We start from the raw sequence: 20,466 nt of genomic DNA, 5'->3' as shown, positions 1-20,466 counted from the left end.
TTATCACTCTTAAATTTATTCTAAATATATCGCTGTTAAATATTAGATTTAGGCTTATAATAAATTCCAGTTTTTTTCTTATTCTTGTCAAAGCTCATGCAATATTATTTTTTCTGAAATTAGATAATATAATATTATTATATAATATAATATAATATAATATAACATTATAACAAGTTAGATAATATAATAAGGTAAGGTAATAGTGCAAGTAAGATAATATAATAATATTATAATATAATATAATATTATAACAAGTTAGATAATATAATAAGGAAAGGTAATAGTACAACTAATAGAATTAAGACAAAATTAATGTACGCGATAGAGAAGACATAACAATGCAAATTATTGTTGTGATACAATGCTAGAGATGTCTAATAACTAGACCATTAAGAAGCAAATAAATTGTAATCTCGCTTTTATTGAAGATAACTGTACCTCAATATAAATTTAGATAATACTCAATAAACTGGTTTATAAATAATCAAACAAACCTATGCCCAGTGGCATTTAAGGGGCCCTTAACCAGAAACCGAATCGGTATTACGGATACCGGTAAAATACCGGTATTTTTAGGTTACTATTCGATTTCGGTTTGATGTAACCGAAATAGTGCGAATACCGGTATAACGATGTTAAGTCGGTAGATGTGTTTCGGTATAATAGCGGTATAATACCGGTAAATAAAATATTAATATATTAGAAAAGGAAAAGGAGACAATGGTTAAATGTTTTCATAAAGCTGCCGATAGTAAATTTGACGACGCTTATACACGTACACTTTGTTTATTTTTATTAGCTTTTTTATCAGTTTTTTTATTTTATTTTATTTATATTAGCGGATAGCAGATGTCGGAGAAAGTTGTTTTCTCAGACATGCAGTTAGGAGAATTTACGACTCACATGTTGCCTATGCTATTGAATTGTGAAGGCCAAGTTTATTTCTTAAAGACATCTGCACTCGAAGTTTTTAGTAATTCGGCCACAATAGTATTTCCGCGAAGCATCGTAAACCCTAAGTTTCCAAGGGCCAATCCAGACTTACGTTTGGAAAACACTTGGAGAGAAAACCCTGCTACACCGCCATAAATGAGGAAAATCGCGAAATTGCAGTCCCACTCTCGGAAAAAGCGCGTTACGAACGCAAGGAGTAGGCGGCGCAATTTCATGAAAAAACCTAATCGGTTAAAATCCAAAAACGACTCGGCCAATTAGGGAGATGTCCGAGATGGGAACCGAGTTTTTCCAACAGCAGAAAAATGTGCAATAAATAAATAAAATTTATGTTACTATAAACTATAACGAATGTTCTATTATATTATTAAAAAATTAATCCAAATTTACAGATTGTTATAAACAATCGAAATCCACAACAATATTTTGAATAGCATGATGTCCGAATATTAATAAGAATCACTGTACGTAGAAAATGAAAAATGTGTTTTCGTCAGGAAAGCGGTACCATACCGGTATTAAAACCGATATTTAAACCGATTTCCCAAATACCGGTATACACAATATTTCGGTTTCAGTTTACCGGTATAATACCTAAATCTCACAATATTTCGGTTTCAGTTTACCGGTATAATACCTAAACCTCAAAATATTTCGGTTTTCAGTCTCTGCCCTTAACAACCAAGCGAGGTACCCACTAATGAGTCTGATGGCGACTCCGAGACAAAACGCTTCCTTTTCCATCTTTACCCTATCTTACCGACATGGTCCCAAAACCGTCGCATTCCCATAGCGCCGTAAATCCTAGTAGTTTTTGGACAACTACAGAACATCTCTACTCGCATAACTAGTATGCGTATAGTACGATTGCTTTCATTTATTTTGAAACTATATTTACTTGATTCATTTATCCATATTCATCCATATTCGTATACAGAGGATGAATAGATAAATATGTCTACAGTATAATCATTGTATAAACGATCTTACGTAATAAAATATTTGGTCTGTAGATATAAAGAGGTCAAACTGATAAATGTATAATAATCCGTAAGTACATGAAAATTATTGATCAACGTAATTAACAGGAATTAATTTGCAACCTAAAACTTCTCTTAACCTATTGATGGTTATTCACTGTCTTAGAAATTAAATACACAGAAAGATTGAATAATATCACTCACCTTGTCTGACAAATACTTGATTGACATCGAGTAAAATATCGCAGCCTTCTACGATCATTCGTTCTACAGCTAAATTTTTTCGTAAGTTTTCCGTTTCACTCACCTGAAATAATGTAAACGCATTAGTATAATTAAAAATACCTTGTTAATAATTAATTAATTATTATTAGACAATTAATTAATTATTAGAGGATTAACGAAACGAAACAATAGCGAATTATTAGCGAATCAATGAGTTGCAGCTATTTTTTAATAATTAATTAACTATTATAATTAAATATATCATCAATACCTCATCGTGCATTTGTCTCGATAAATATTCTAATTGTTGCCTCGCGTTTTCTAAACTTTTCCGTTCAACATGATCGTGGGGTGTGTGTGCCAATAGTTCATGCAGTGTAATGATATATCTTGGAATCTGAAAAAAACACATTCAGAAAATTATTTTTTCCACTGTTTGTTTCATGACCAATTTAACATTATTCAATATAATTTACAATAAAAATGTATAGTATTTGAATGAAATAATAAAATAATTATCGAAAATAAGAAAGAGTACAATGCAATATCTTTACATAAGAAATAAATTAGACGACAAAAACGATTTAAACATTTTTTTTAATTTATATCGATTTTTAAAAACTAATAATGAAAACTAATTTGTTATTACTACATTTTTATAATAAAATCTTCTTTATGTTCTCAATGAATGAATATAACTGACATGAACTAATGTTGTAAATTATGCAGCCTCTTTGTTCTGAACATTTTTTCTGTAAAACTCAAAGTAATGTAAATATTTAAGTCTGTATTTAGATGAAGAAATATTAATTTCTTTTACATCGCAATTTTTTTTTTTTTATATCCTAGCACTTTCGTATCCTGAGTGACATAAATAAAAGAAAAAAGTCATAGAATTTCAACAAGTACAACACTTTTGTAAAACATCGTACTACACGATACTAGTGCTTAACTGGAATAATCAGTTTATAATAGATACTAAAATATTCTATGTATAAATTATTATAATTTAAATTAATTAACTAAATAAATATATCAACAATTATGTTCCTGTATAAATGGAAGTCAATTCTTCAATGGAAGTCAATTTTGATAAAAATACTCGTGTCTTTTAAAGAATTATGAAAAAGCAAAATTCATCATATTCAGATTTGGTTATTTTAATGTTACATAGTGTAAAACTTTCCTCTATGATTATTTTTCCATTTTTAACAAGTTGGCTAATTCATTTAGTTTTTTTACAAATGAATTGCAATATATCCATTAAAACTCAAATCGTTATTGTGATGACGTTTCTTTTTTTTTTTTTTTTTTTTTTTTTTTTTTTTTTTTTTTTTTTTTTTTTGCAAACTTTCATTGATAGTCTTTAATGAATACTTGAAAATAACGCATTTGAGTTTATACATGTTTTCCGAGAAGTAATAATATTGTAATTGAAAGTAATAACGCAAGCTTCGAGAAATAACTTTAAAGACTGAATTTTTAAGATCATCATACGAAACTTAAATTTTCGGAGATCTAAGTTTTGTAATTAATTCAAGTTTTGTGACTTACAATTCAACAACTTTCAAAACTCTTAAGCTTCATTTTATGAATAATATACCATATAATAAACTACCGACATACATGACATTTGATAATCTACGATATTTATAATCGTCATTGTGTATAATTTAGGTAATTCGAATATCCAAGTTTAAAGATTCGAACGTTGAATACTTTAGTTTTTACAGCTCAACGTTTAAACTTTTGAAGTTTAGGTTATAAAAGCTAGAATTGCGAATCGATTTTTCCAAGAGGCAGACTCAAAGCTTATTTTAACAACATAAACTGAAAAGCAGACTATGCGATTGTAATTTTTTAAACAGTTTGTATCAATCTCTCTAATACTGCATTATTAATAAAGTAAATAAATGTACAACATATTATATATAAACATGTATGAATATATAAACATCGTAAATGATCAAATGTCATATATATGGTTGTAAAAAAAAAACGCCGCATCATTATTTCAAAAAATTGCGTTTCGCATTGATTGAATTGTAAAATATAGAATTTATATATTTATGGTAAAAACACAAAAACAAAATTTATAGGATAAGAAAAATAACAAAATTATCCAATATAAATATCCAATATAAATGAAAGATTGTTATGCTCATAAATGTTGGAAGTACTGACGTCACGACCAAGATCAGTTAAATGCTATGTAGTAGATTATTTATTACTCATTATATCAATTCTAATCTTATTTGTATTATCCTCATAATAAATAATAAAAACTAAAAACCAAATAAGAAAACTAATGTTATGAAAGTAAAAGCATATGCATAGATTTATTTACAAGGCAATTTGAGCAAAATTGATATTCACTTAAAACGATTACCTTTTATACGTTGTACATTAATAAATGGAGAAACAATTCAAAGTACAACATCTAGAAATGTTATGGATAATAAAATGGCGGGTGTTAATGAGTTAAACTGCGCAATCATATTATGTTTTTATGTTTTATATCCGCAAAATCATATTTTTGAAAATAAAATTAGAAAACTCCAATTATTTCATATAATAGGTATTTTAAAAATTTTAGGTATTTTATATTATTTTATATATTTTATGTGTTTCATATATTTTATTTTATAGGTATATATTTTATACATTTTATATTTCCATATTTTACACATTCTGTGTAATGTTGCACGTTAAAATGCATAAAATTATTATATTAATCCATACCTTCAATATTAACTCTTGAATGCCAAATGTTGGATTCAAGCATTTCAAACGCGTAACAAAATATTACTTTTAAATGTTTTTAATGAATTCACCAAAAGGATTTAAATAAATAGTTTAAAATATATTCTATATTTTACAACAGAATTAACAAAGTGGTTTACAATATATGTTTCGCACGTGCTTCTCACCATAGGCCTCGCAATACTTCTGATGAGACAAAAAAAAAAAAAAAAAACGCGCCACACGCACGGTGTCTCTAACCAGCAGTCTTCGCTCGTATCCATAGTAATGAGTAGCAACCGGTGCTATGTGCCATCCAACAATCTCCCCCTTACGAGTGATACTGCTGTTACCTTCCTAATCGTATATCTAACAAACTAATTTGGTTTAGTGTCCATTCCAACTTATCTTTTGTGAAGAAATTAGCTAACATATATTTAGATTCTATATGATATATACTAAGTCGACCTGTTTCGATTTCATCTCGTACAAAATTAATTTTTAAATTAATATGCCTGGTTTTACTAGATGAACGACTGTTCGTCATCCATTCGATTGCGGCTTTATTTATCGCAAAACAAAGTTATCGGTTTATGAGGAATAGACTATAGATTCAATTCAACCAAAATATTTGAAATCCAAGTAATGTCCTTTACTAATTCGGAGCATGCAAACAATTCTACTGCACATGTTGAAAGGCCAACGCTCTTTTGTTCCCTACTTCGCCATGTAATTAACGAGTCGCCTAATTGGATAACTCTCCCTGAGAAGGACTTTGCTCTTTCGCCATTTCCCCAGCTTGCATCTGCGTATGCTTTCAAAGGCCCTTGGTTTTTATCGTAATGTAACATTTTATATTTGGTTCCGCGCAAGTATCTTAACACTATTTTAGCTATTAACTCGTGTCGTTTTTCGAGTTTGTGACTATATTGTGATAAATATGATGCAACGAACGCAATGTCCAGTCTAGTTCGATTTGCTATATATAGGAATTTACCAATAGTCTCTTGATATGACTCTATTTCAATTTTTTCGTTTGATGTATCAAATGCTTTGTCCTCTCCTATGATTGGTGTACCAACAGGATTGCATTCGTTCATACCATACTTTGTTAACAATTTATCGTTGTATCCTGTTTGTGATAAACTAATGCCCGTCTCATGTTTTTTAATCGTAATATTAAGAAAAGTATTAGATTTTGTAGTCTCAATTATTTCGAATTTTGCTTTTAGTTGTAATAATATTTCATGATATTCTTCTTTGTTATTATATACTATCGTGAAGTCGTCAACATAAATTGCCAATGCAGTAAAATTACAATCCTTTGAACGAATAAATATACAGTTTTTCGATACCAGCGGTTTAAATCCTAATTCGATCAATGTGTTTCTCAATTTAATATACCAGTTACAGCCGGATTGTGGAAGTTTCGTAAATACTCTTTTTTAATTTAAACACATTTTCCTTTCCACACACTTGTTCAAATCCAGGTGGCAAAGACACATATACGGTCTCTTTAATGTCGCCGTGTAAGTATGCAGTTTTGACATGAAAGAAACTGAATTCCCAATTTAATTTAACGGTTAACGCCATCAATAACCGCCATGCTTCAATGGTAACTACGAGAGAATAAGATTCTTCAGAGTCTCTGCATTTAATCTGATTGTATCCAGCTGCTATTAATCGTGCCTTGTATTTTATATCGTTATTTTCTTTCTTCTGTTAATACCCACTTTTAATTATTTTTGTATTATTAGGTTTTCTAACTAATACCCATGCCGAACATTTTTCGAATGAATCAATTTCTTGTTTCATTGCCATTTTCCATTTTTTCCAGTCTTTACTTCCTTTTGCTTCATAATAGTTGCTTGGAATTTTATTTTCTTCGATTAACTTCCCTCCTATTTCTAATTCTTTCTGACTTTCATAGATTACTACGTCCGTCCGTCTCTAACAATTTTATGTTGCTTCCTCGCGGACGCGGTTGTGGTCTATTAACATCCTGTTGAGGATCATTATCTACGGTTTCATTATTAGCATCGGTACTATATTATTATCTATCTCTTCATCAGTGTCTAACAAAATATTATATTCATAATTATAAGTTTCTTTATAATCGTCATTCTCGAGATATTTATTACCTAATTCTAGTTCAATGAATTCTAACAAATTGTTTTTATAATATTTTTAAATATATCTCTGACGGCCAAAGAAATAGGTGTAAGTCAAAATTGGGTTAGTTTTGTATTTTAATATTTGATATTTAATATTTAATTTCGAAGTGCAATATAAAGTAATTTTAATACTTAATATTTAGTTTCGAAATGCAATATAAAATCTAATATCAAATTTTAGTTCATGATAGTTAAAAACATACATATATCTTATCGTATTATATATTTAAAAATGATGACTTTTGACTGAAATTGAACTTTTTTTTTCTTGTCCACCATCACAGATTTATAGAGGAGTAATTTTAATATTTAAATATTCAAAGTGCAATATAAAATCAGATATTGGATTTTGGTTCATGACAGTTAGCAGACATATGTTCATCGTTCTATTATATTTTTGTAAACGATGACTTTTGATTAAAATTGAATTTTTCTTTTATCCGCTCATCAGAGTATTTTAAATCTACTGTTTTTATAAAATTTTATCCTCAAGACACCTACATATGTTATATATCAATATTATATATTTTAAAAAATATAACTACTACAAACAAAAGATATAACTACACCTTACACCTGTCAAATGAATGAATTATATCAAGTTAAAACGAATATGATATAACATACCTGATGCATAGGATACGTTAAAAAGGTCTCTAGTGAACGTCCTTCACAAGCAATCTTGTTTTCTGATCTAATAAGCAATGCAGCGAACGCAGATGATGACTGCTTGCACTCAGTCAATACTTGAAGACTGTAATGATGGTTTCTGACGTATTCTTGATAAATTGATAACATTGGTAGTAACATGTCGAACAAATCACCTAAAATCATCAAGTATTTCGTCAAAATTCTTGCATTTTATATATCATTTGTTATCATTAGACTGCGGATTTTTAAGTGTTTACGTGAAAATTTAGATGTACAAACTTGCATAGAATGTACGTAACATGAAAAAATATATAAAATATTCAAAACACATTGCTTTCCATAATACTTAATATTTAATTTAGCAATTTATACATTTTATTACAATAATATTTAATATAACATTATTATAATATTTAATTCAATAATTAGTATTTAATTTCTATATTTAATATGTAAGTAAATCAATATCGAAGTTTTATATTTTTAATTATATTTCCAAAAATATGAATTTACATTTGCAAAATCTGCAGTCTAATTATCATAATAATATTCTAATAATAAACTTTTCGATTTTGTATTTTACATTGCAATTAATATTTCTGTACAATCATGTCAATTGTACTGTTGGCCACAAGAAGGACTTCAATGACAAAAATCAATTACATTTAGAAGTGAAATATTTCTTATATACAGTGAAGTTATTGCAAGACTGGTTATAAAATTAAAAAAATTATTTTTTTAAATTTATTAATATCAATAAAACTTTTTATTAAAATATTTCTTTTTAATAGTATCAAAATATCAAACTTGTATTAAAACATCTTAATAATATTAAATTTCATCAACATCAGATGAACATAATATTTTAATTGCCAAATTCTATTTTTTAATACCTGTTAGATCTATAACAGGAAATTCCAATTCACTTAATATTTTCTCATCATTATGTCGTAATCTACATTCTATTATTTTATGAAATATTAAAAAATTGAAATGTCTATAACTTTATGATAAATTATCTCTTAGTTAACATAATCTCAGTTACGTTATTATTAATGTAGAATAGTAATGTACGTTTTACTAATAATACATTATACGCTACATTATACTACGCATAAGGGCCCTGAGGCTTGCATTCAACAATATAATTGTGACACAATTAGTTTAATTACGCAACACCAAAATTATCGCGAGATATCTCGCTTTACAATGTCATTTATATATTATGAATAAGATATCATCGCTAATAATTCGATTTTACAATCACTAAAGCATCATTATTTCGTGAAAATTGTATGTATCTATAATTATTCACATTCGAACACTTAAATATTCGGATACTAAATATTTAAATTGTTAAAATCTCGCGAAACAAAATCGTACAACAATAAAACTAAATTTATTTTAATGTTTGATCTTTACTTTCAAAATATACCATTCATTTCATTTTAAGTTGTTTTTGTGAATGCATTTTTTTTTTCTTTTCTTCTTTTCTTTTAAAAATATTATAAATTATCAGAGTGTAAAATTTTTTTCACGATTAAATCTACAATGCATTTGAGGATTGAAGGTCCTCTTTATAGTGATGTACGACTTTTTTTTGCTAATTTATTGAACTTTGAATATTAATCGATTTATCGACAATATTGCACAATTTTCATCGTATATTTGTTTTCGTTTGATATTCCAAATTCAATAAAACTGCGAAAAAAATCGTATATCAATGTATTTTCAGGATCTCTATAAAATACAGTGGCAGACAAAGAAAAGTTTAAAAAATAAGTAGTAAAAGGGTATATCATATTTTTAGAACATAGAAATATATTTTACAAGAGCAATAAATAATTGAAAAATATACTTTCAGAGTAGATTACAGTTACTAATGTAATAAAGAATATAATATTTAATAAATTATTGATGCTCAAAATGTACTGTAAACATTTTTTTATCTGCCATTGTATAGTATTTATACACATACATATATAATCATAATAATTATGATAAATAAAATAATGAATTATATATGTGCATAATCACGATCACTATTAATGAAATTTTTAAATAATATTAAGTGAATTTACAAATATAATTATGATAATCAAATCAGTGTACACAATGTTACATAATATATAAAAAAAAATTCCCATAAGTGTTTGAATGCTTCAGCGAATAATTATGTATATCTTATCCATAGTATCACACAAATGACACTTTGAAGTGATATATCAAAAAATTAGTGAAAAGTACCAAAATATCACCTGAATATAACGATAATCAAATTGTTGAATGAAAATAAAAAAAACATACCTAAAACTAAAGTGGGCCAGTTCTCCATACGAGAAGTGAGACCCTTCAGGAAGATCTGATGAAGGAATAACAGTGTTTCGCTATTCAAAAATATGCTATTCACGTCCTCATGATTACAAGGGGGTTTCTTTGAACTAGCAGCCATCTTAAAAGGCCTCAAGAAACAGCTTACTAATATTTCCATTTGTTCTGTGTATTCTTCTTCAGCTTCTACCATCTGAAACACTAAACTGAAATTAAGAAAATATATTTTTCTCTTTGTTCATCAAGCAGAAGATAAATATATAAAAGAATTAAATACAAGTAGATTAAATTAATTATTAAATTGTATATTAATACACTCCCGCTTGAGAGTCTTAAAACAAGTATTACGCTTTTTTCAAGATTAGAGAAATTAAATAATATTCTAAATGAATTATTATATATTGTAAAATACATATGCAATTTAAAAATACAGTGAACACAATATGTTTCAGAAAACGCTTGAACACAATATGTTTCAGAAAACGCTTCGATTGTCAAGTTAAATTTTCCCATAAGAAATAATATAAAATGAATTAATTCACTTTAGAAACATAGAAACAAAAATTTACCCAATTTAAAAAATGTGAAGTGTCTATTTGTATAAAATATTTTATTTCATAGTAATATTTAAATTAGAGAAAAATAGCTTTCACACTGATTTTAATGACAATTTGGTCGCAATCGGTGTCTCTAATTGTTAGATAATTGAATAAATGAAAAGGAATGTTGAATAATATTTCATTCGTTACCTCTAATACGTGTTTGTTTGATTTTTGAGTGTCGTAGAACTTCCACGTTCATAAACGATTAATTTCAACTCTATTATATGGATATATAGATACACAGCTATATATATGTATATAGATTTTGCTACATCATTATATTATAATTGCTATATTATAATATAATATTATTAGATACAATTGAAGATATTATTTTATATTGTTTTAAAACTCTCACTGTAATACTTTTAGGTCAATCGAAAACTTGGCATTTTATATTATGAATCGTTAAAAAGCCGTGTTAATCAATTTCATAAATAAAGAAGTATAAAAGAATTACAGTTATAAATATTATTTTTAGCTTAGAATTTAGGATTATTTACATTACCCCTTTATAATAAATAAATTCGTAAAAATACGTAAATTGTAATCAATCACAGATATTGAATACGTGGATATTGTATTTGTTCAAGTTTTAAAGCAGAATTTCCTTGAATATTCTATTTGATTTTCAAATTATTCGAATATCAAACCATTCAAAAATCCAAAATCCACTGTATTATTATTTTTGATAATAATATTAAATATAAACAATATATATTATAATAAATAATATTATAATAATTAAAAATAAAAAGATAATAAATAATTAAAAATAAAAGTTACAAACAAAAGAAAATATTTGAATATGAACATTTACGAACGTTTGAGTATAAACATTATGCGTTTATAATAACTTAATCCACCAAATTGAAAAGGACTCGAAAATATCAATTTCATGTTAGATGAATTAGAGCATTTTTATGCTGAAGACATAGTGTAATTAACGAATCGATATCTCACTCGAATCTAATAAGTTTTTGTTACGAGGAATCATTACTTCCAATATGTCTATTATATAAGGAAATTACAAATTATGTGGAATTTACTAATGAATCTTTGCGCAATTAAAATATAGAGTCACGTGCATTGAATAAATTTTTTTTTTTTTTTTTTTTTGTTGAAGTTAGAAAAAAGAATTAGAAAAAATAAATGAATTATTCAACGAGCACTACATTTTTACGATTAAATAATCTTTTCCGCGAATAAATTATTACTTAAATGTCTTGAGACTTCTTATTTTTTTATTTTACTAATTTAATATATTAATTTATTTTTAAAAAGTATTATATACTATTATGCTATAAAATAAATATTAAAAAACAAATGCAATTTTTTAATTTATATATTTAATTTCTTATTTGATTAAAATATATTAATTTATGTTTAATATTAATTCTTTATTTTCTACTTTTAATATTCAAATCCTTTAATTGTATGAGTATTTCATAATAGAATTATTAATATTTTATAGACTTTTTATTATATAAAATATTATTATTCATCTTTAAAGTTAAATTACTTAATTTTATAATCTTTCATTTGCGTGAATTTTGTTAATAGTCTCAGTTAATATGGTGAATATAAAATATAAAATAAAATCTTCAATAGATAAAATCTTATATTTTTTAAAATATAAAATAAAATATAAAATAAAATCTCACTTTTTGACATCGATATTATAGAAATATAATATTACTATAGTAATTTATGTTAGATTATTAAAATTTATTACTAAAATTTTATTTTATTTTGTATCTTACAAGACAACATTCGAAAGTTAATTTTTTTAGTTTTGAAATAAATATAATACTTATTATCAAATTCTTGAGCAATGATGTATTTTTCTATGAAATTATTTCTTTTTAATGGAAATGAATATTTTCTTATTCTGTTCATTCTAACATAATCAGAAATTGAAATAATTACATCGATTATTCCAATGTTCTGAAATTTATGAAACTTAACCACGTGGCTGTTACGATGGTCATTGGTGAGCGCCGTTTCTATTTTTATAAATATTTTATAATAATTAAAATAGTATGAATACCATTAATAAGAAATTTTAAATATTATAAATAATTAGATGATATTATAAAACGAAACAAACAATAATTTTTTTCCTTTTAAACAAAACGCTTTATATTGTAAAGTAATGTATATATTGTAATGTATAATTATATATTGTAATATAATGTCGTAGAAATAAAATATTTTGTCCCATATGTTTAGTGTTAATATTCTTCCTAGAACTCTCAGAACGGATATTTTATTCCACAGATCTGTGCACGTAACTAACTTTACCACGAATGGATCGATCGAATAAAATTCTTTTTATTATTAATTATTTTCCTTTAAAAATCAAACAAAAATTGTAACATGTAATTTAAATTCTACTTTTTATAATTTTTTTACTTCTTTAAATCTATTTCTTTCATTATTTATATTATTATATTGTATTATGTTATTTATATAATTTATTGTAGATTTTCTTTTTATTTATATCTTATTTTACCAAACGATTTATATTATAAATAAATATTTTGTTGCAAATAAATATTATTTAACGACCAGTGTAAAAAACAGTGTATGTAACTAGCAAAATTTTAGTTTTATTGAATTTAATTTGTTCCAATATAATTTTGGTTGCCAGCGAAAAAATTAAAATTGAAGAATGGAAAAAGCACTTTATGGAACTTTTAAATGGATCGGAAAGCAAAAAGGAAAGGAAACAGATAAGGGGAGACAAAGAAGAAAAGGAGACAGAAGGTGAGCAAAGACTTAGGACAGAAGAGATAAAAAAGCAAGTGAAGAAGGGAAAAGCAACGGGGGAAGATAATATCCCAAGTGAAGCATGGAAATACATGAAAGGGGAGACGAAAAAATGAAGGAGCTGGTCAAAAAGGTTTGGGAAGGAGAAGGGATGCTGGAGGAATCGAGAGTAGGAATAATTTCACCCATATATAAAAAAAAGGAGATAGGGAGGCGGTAGAAAATTATAGAGGTGTGATTGCTCAGTACAGCATATAAAATATATGCAATGACACTAACTGACAGAACCAAGAAAGAGATCGAAACAAAAAAGATACTGCCGGATACCCCAGCAGGTTTCAGAAAGGGAAGGGGGACAATAGATAACATATACATATTATAGCACGTGATAGAGAAAGCAACAAAGAAGAAGAAAGAAAAGCTGTACACATTTTTCATAGATCTAAGGGCGGCCTTCGATAAAATAGTCAGGGAAAAGCTATGGGAAACGATGGGAAAGGCAGGTATTAGTAAAGGTTTAGTGAATAGGACAAGAGAAATATACACGGAGACAAGGAATGAGATCAAGATGGGTGAAGAGACGTCAAGAGAATTCTGGACAGAAGAAGGAGTGAGACAGGGTTATCCACTCAGCCCCACATTATTTACAATTTTCATAGCGGACATAGAAGAAGAGTTCAAAAAGGGACAAGAATGGGAGGTAGGAGGTAAGGAAAAAAAAGTTTTGGACACTCTTATACGTAGACGACATAGTTCTACTGGCAAACGAAAAAAAAGAGATGAAGGAAATGATGAGAAGGCTGGAGAAATATCTAGACAGGAAAAAGCTGGTACTAAATGAGAGCAACTCTAAGATGATGGTGTTTGGGAAAGGAGGGGGGGAGGAAAAAGAAAGAGACATGGTATTGGAAACGTAAGGCAATAGAACAGGTTACAGAATTCACATATCTGGGGTACCGACTTAAGAGTAACGGTAAGTATGTGGCAAAGAAAGCGAACGTGGTAATGATACATGCATGGGGAATAGGAGAGAGAATGTTTAGACAATTATGGGAGGAGGATGAAGATATTCGACACTCTAGTAATGGGAATCCTGGCCTATGGAGCAGAAGTATGGGGATGGACGGAAAAAGCGGAATTAGAGAGAATACAGAGAAAATATATTAAATGGACGCTTGGTCTGGACATCAGGACACCAAACTATATTATCATGGAGGAAACGAAAAGAGAAAAACTGAAGATTAGATTGGCAAAAAGAGCGATAAAATATGAAAGAAGAATAGAAAAAGAAAGAGAGAAAGGAATAGTCAAAGAATGCATAAAAGAAGGAAAGCAGGAAAAGAGAACCAAGAAAGAATAAAGGAAAGACAAGATCACCTCAAAACATGCAATTTTAACCAGATAGGAGTAGAACAATTGTGGAGAGAAGAGAAACCAGCTGAGAAATTACTAAGGAAAAGAAAAGAGGAAATGTAAAGACAAAGGCAGTGGAACAAAATTCAGAAGACGAGATACAATTGGAAGTATAAATATCTGGTAACAGAAGAATTACCAAAATACCTGAAGGAGAGAAAGAAAAATGGAGAGCAGAAGATGATAACTAGAGCAAGATGCAGCACCCTAGAAAATGGAAGTAAATTTTGGACGAGCGAAGAAGAACGGAAATGTCAATTGTGCGAGGATGGGGAGGGGACATTAGAGCATTGGAGAGACTGTAGAGAGATGGAGACAACAAATGCAAGTCTGGAAGAGATACCGAGTGAAGAAGGCAGGAAAGAAGCGGTAAAATGGCTTAGGCGAATAGAAAGGAGAAAGAGACACAGGGAGAAGAGAAAGAAGAGACAAGGCAGGTCTAAAAAGAAGAGAGCAACAAAGCAAACATGAAATAAAATGAAAGAATTAGGTTAAGATACTTAAGTAGACAAAAGAATAGCATAGTTAAGATAAATATAAGTATAGGATAAAGCAAAGTAGGATACAAAAATATTACGTAAATATTATAATATATAAAATTTAGGATAAATGCAATGCGAAATGTGCAATGTAAAAATCAAAGTCAAAGTGACTTATATAAATATATACATATTAAAGTATATATTTATACATATTTCAAGGCCAAAGTGGCTTATATAAATATATACATATAATATGTATATATAAATATATACATATTAAAGATCATACAATTATATTGAATATTTAAAATCTATATATAGGGTGTCCGTAAAATTTGTATGCAAATTGTATCTTTGTAAGTATATGTGATAGAAAGAATCTCTATAAAAAGAATTAGAAAACTTGATATGTCGTTCTTTTTGTCTTTATATGATGACCATGGCTTCACTAGAAGAGAAAGTAAATTGTTTTCTTTGATTGGCTGAACTAAAATCTACCGCTGCTGTTCTAAAGGTTTAGAACCCACAAGAAAACAACATCACACAAAAATTCCGTATCCAATTGGATGAAAAAATTTAAAGAAACAAGCTCTATCAATGGTAAGTCACAGTCGGTTAGACCACGTATTAATGAAGAACTATAGTATTCGTAGAAGAAACTTTTTAGGCAAATCGAAGAAAATCATTAAGACTGCCCTCACTAGAGCTGAGGTTTTCAAAGTCTACTGTACGAAGATTCTGAGGACAAGACTTCACATGAAAGCCTACAAAATTCAAGTGCATCAGATATTAGAAGAGAATTATCATGGATGATTAACTTTCTATCACCAGTTCAACGGAAAAGTTAGCAACGATGATGCATTTTTGTGTAATTTAATGTTTTCTGATAAAGCAACATTTTATATTAGTAGCAAGGTTTAGGTTAGGGATAATTGCCGTACTAGGGATAATTGGGGAACTGAAAATCCACACGAGTCTGTTGAACATGAAAAAAATTCTCCTAAAGTTAATATGTGGTGTACGTCGGGAAAAAATCGAGTTACAGGACCATTCTTTTTTAAAGGGCGTGTTGTTAATGGTGATAGTTATTTAAAAATGCTGCAAAGTTACTTTAGTCTTCAACTTGAATAATTTAAACTGATAGAGAATACAATGTTTCAACAGGATGATGCTCTTTGTCATTTTGCATGTTAAAAAGTTCTACATGAGAAATCTCCTAACACATGGATTAGAAGAGGTGAATTTTGTTGTCCTCCACGTTCGCCAAAAATCGCCATTGGATTTCTTTTCTTGGGGACATGTGAAAATTAATGTCTATTCGACCAAACATTGATCTTTAGAAAATTAGAAGCTAGGATAATTAATGTGATTCCGAGTATTATTGAAAATCAGCTTTCCGAGAACTACAGAATCGTATTATTATACCTTTGTATTAGTAATAATGATGAACATGTTGAAAATGAACAAAAACAAGAATGTAAATGTTTCTTCTTTCTAATTCTTTTTACAGATTCTTTCTATGACATATACTTACAAAATTATAACAATTTCAAATCGCACACAGACTTTAAGGACACCCTGTATATTTTAATAATATCTAGTATGAAATATAGGAAAATAGCAAGATTAAATATAAAATCAGAAAGCTAGTTTTTCTTACTTTGTCTAATATGCTGTATTATGTATTATATATTTAATAAAATAAAAGCAAAACTACATGTATATATTATATAATTATAATATATTATATTTTATATTATATTTACCAAATTTTATTGTTGAATAAAAAAGATATTTGAAAATCTTTATAATTTATATATATCTATAATCAATAGACTGCGAACGTTTATACAATTCCTTATATATTTATTTATTTTATTTATAGTATGTACACTATTAATTTTTTAATTGAGATAAATTAACTTGTTATTGGAAAATGCTTCTCTCGTGTGCAAGGCAAAATTTATTGATTTTTCAACTTTCTAATGATGAGTTAACTCGCCATCTCTAATTAAAGGATTAATTCTAAATATTATATATATGAAAAAATTTATATTTTTAATCGAGGTGACGAGTTTTAGGATTAATATATGTATAATATAAGAAATAAATATATAAGAAATTGCATAAATATTTGTAATTTACTGAAGTATAAATATAAATTAATATAATTAATAAATAATATAAAATGCAGCGAGTAATGAATAAAATTTGCTTTTTTGGAGGTAGTGTAATCATCCATCCTGTATCCCGTCAGTGTCAGCATTTTATAATTAAAAATTTTATAATAAAAAGAAAAAGACATACTAAGAAAGATAAGAAAATAATATAACAAAAAAAATATTATATAAATATAGAATCATGAAAATTTTATTAAAAAATTATAACAAAAATTAAAAAATTGAAAGTGATTGGTTTCTCATTCGATTGATTGGTCATGTTAATACGAAGTCATTCGACTAACTATACTTACTGGTATTGATACCAACTATAAATGTATCAAATGTAATACCAATTATACAATAATATGCATAATTACAATGATTGCTAGTAATAAACATAATGTTTGTAACACAAATGAATATTGTCAACGTTTCTATGTACAATCAAACAAGAATGTAGATTTATGTAACATTATGTATTTCTTTTTTTTTACTTTTAATCATAAAACATGCATAAAATACCCTTTAATAAAATACCATTTGGCGAGACAAAAATGAAACATCCTATATATGTGTGTATATTTAATATTATTAATATAATATTTTTATATTCTATAAACAATTTTATTCTAAGAATTAGATTTGATGTAATAACATAAAAATAATTAAAAATAATAATATAATATTAGTACGTTACATAACGTTTATTTTTAATATTTGAAACAATAGAATTTAAATAAAAATTTGCTCCGTCTACAAAATATAATAATTATTTCATCAAGTGGTACATTTTATATATATCCAAATATAATACACATCCTGTGAATTTTTCAAAGTTTAAATTTTCTAAAAATGCATAAACGTCCACAGTCTTAATATGCTTAATATACTTTGTTTATACTTATTAATAATTAATATATTATTAATAAATATAAATATTAATTTATTGTTAATTTTATTAATATAAATTATTTATTATTAATTTTATTAATACAGAATTAATTCTTATTACTAGTTATTAAGTATGTATTTATTTATTATTAATTTTCTTCTTTTACTGTAATTTTTCGAAAATCTACATTTAACCAAAACCAACATCCCGATACATCCCGGGACCAAAAGATGGCACACTCTAAAAATTATTAAATATTTTTTTATTGAACAAATGATATAAAATCTTTCTTATATGCGTTCTTTCGTAGTGCTTTTATTAATATATAATTAATATAAATTAAATTTTTTACAATTTGTGTTGTTAAAGATGGAAGTATGATAATATTTAACGGGTCAAAACGATTGCATGATGCAATGATGCATATTTTATGAAAAACAATGGATAGAAACGAGTTTGATAATTGTTTAATACTTAGTATAACCTCCTTTGTATTTAATTACGGCAGTCATTTTTTTTGAAGCAAATATTTATATAGGTTTTTAATGATTTTTTGGCTTAATTCTTCCCACTACTCAATAATACATTTTTTTAATTCATTAATATTTGTTTGTATTGTCTTCTATACAGCCAAATTTCCCTAACAATTTTTTATAATATTTAAGTCTGAAAACTTGGCTGGCCATTCTGAAATACGAATTTTTTTGCTTGCAAATTATTGTTTTATTGCTTTCGCGGTCGAAATGCTTGTGCATCGTCGCGTCGAAAAATATACTTATTTTCGGAAATTCATGTCGCATACGTGTTAATTTGTTCATCAATTTCAATGTACTTTAATTTTTTTATAATAAATTTTATTTCCATCTTATCTTATTATCTTGGGTACTACCCCAAATCATTGTTCCACCGCTTTCCATGAATCGACTCAGAAGTTGTTGCTTCTTTTATAAATGATACAAGTAGTGGAGACTATTAGATCCATTTAAATTAAATCTCTTTTCATTGGTAAATATAACTCTTCGTCATTTCTTATATTCACGATAAATAATAATTCACAATACATAATATAAGAAAAAATAGAATCTGCCATCTTTTTGTCTCGGGATATATGAGTTCACTTTGCTTCAAGTTTTATAAAAAATGTAATATTTTTATATAAAATACACATAAAAAATGCGAAAATACGATAAACTTCAAGTTTAATTGCATTGTTAAACGCTGAATTTTGAACTATTTTACATGTTCGTTTAATCGTTTTAAATGTAGCAATTTAATATACATATGCAGGTATCCGAGATTAAAGTTACATATGTATAACAAAACTACAGAAATTCTCAAGATGAAAGTGACTATTAATCAGCACACAAAATGTAAAATAAACCAAATACGAATTGCCAACACAGACAAATAATATTCTACACTACTTATCGAAGCAGAATTTGCTATCTGAAATTTTTATTTTAGTACTTTAAAGGATAGCGTTCTGTCTCCTATGTTTTCGTTTCAATCAAAAATTTGTTATGCAAAATACACTTCTTGGAAAAGTATTTAGATAATCGAATAAGTACACAACAGCACGAAATAAATGTTGTAAATTTCATAAAAATCAACGTGTAAAATAATGAAATAAAATCGTGCAAAATAATAAAATAAAGTACAATAATATTTAATAGATATACAAGTATGGACCTCTAAAACTAATAACTGTTGCATAATCAATATATTACTATCAAGTTGCTATTTAGTAGTTAAGTGTTATTTAATATTTCATAAATATTATTGTTGTATTCTAAAAAACAAATTCAATAAAAGTTAATTCAATATTAATGGAATTAATGATATTAATTTGATAATAAAATGAAAATTGTAACAATAATGATAATGTAAAAATAAAAATAAAAAACTGTATTAAGCTTATTAATAAATTCCATGGTGATCAACGTGTAAAAATGAAACAAAGTAATAATATAAAGTGTAATAGTGTAATTACTTGTCAAAATGAATAATTGTAGTATAATCAATATATTAATATTAAGCCCTTAATATTAATAATTAAATATCACTCAATAATCCATAAATATTA

General features: G+C 26.7%; 1 protein-coding gene across 6 annotated transcripts in view; it reads right to left on the bottom strand.

Moving 5' to 3' along the window:
- The window catches only part of LOC122532271 (ras-specific guanine nucleotide-releasing factor 1-like), a 151,036-nt gene that overhangs the window by 60,613 nt on the left and 69,957 nt on the right, over positions 1-20,466 (bottom strand). For 5 of the 6 annotated variants that reach the window (XM_043660883.1, XM_043660884.1, XM_043660885.1 and 2 more), the window contains 4 exons: positions 10,037-10,266; positions 7,706-7,902; positions 2,434-2,559; positions 2,142-2,244 (listed from right to left, as the gene is read on the bottom strand). In XM_043660883.1, the coding sequence (XP_043516818.1) occupies positions 2,142-2,244; positions 2,434-2,559; positions 7,706-7,902; positions 10,037-10,266 (656 nt within the window). The remainder of the gene's footprint in view (positions 1-2,141; positions 2,245-2,433; positions 2,560-7,705; positions 7,903-10,036; positions 10,267-20,466) is intronic. The other variant, XM_043660888.1, reaches the window with a different exon arrangement.

This window comes from Frieseomelitta varia, unplaced genomic scaffold, assembly GCF_011392965.1.
Source record: "Frieseomelitta varia isolate USP_RPSP 00005682 unplaced genomic scaffold, Fvar_1.2 scaffold_446, whole genome shotgun sequence".
Taxonomy (NCBI): domain Eukaryota; kingdom Metazoa; phylum Arthropoda; class Insecta; order Hymenoptera; family Apidae; genus Frieseomelitta; species Frieseomelitta varia.
The sequence above is the reverse complement of the archived record's forward strand: the minus strand, read 5'-3'. Positions and strand labels throughout refer to the sequence as shown.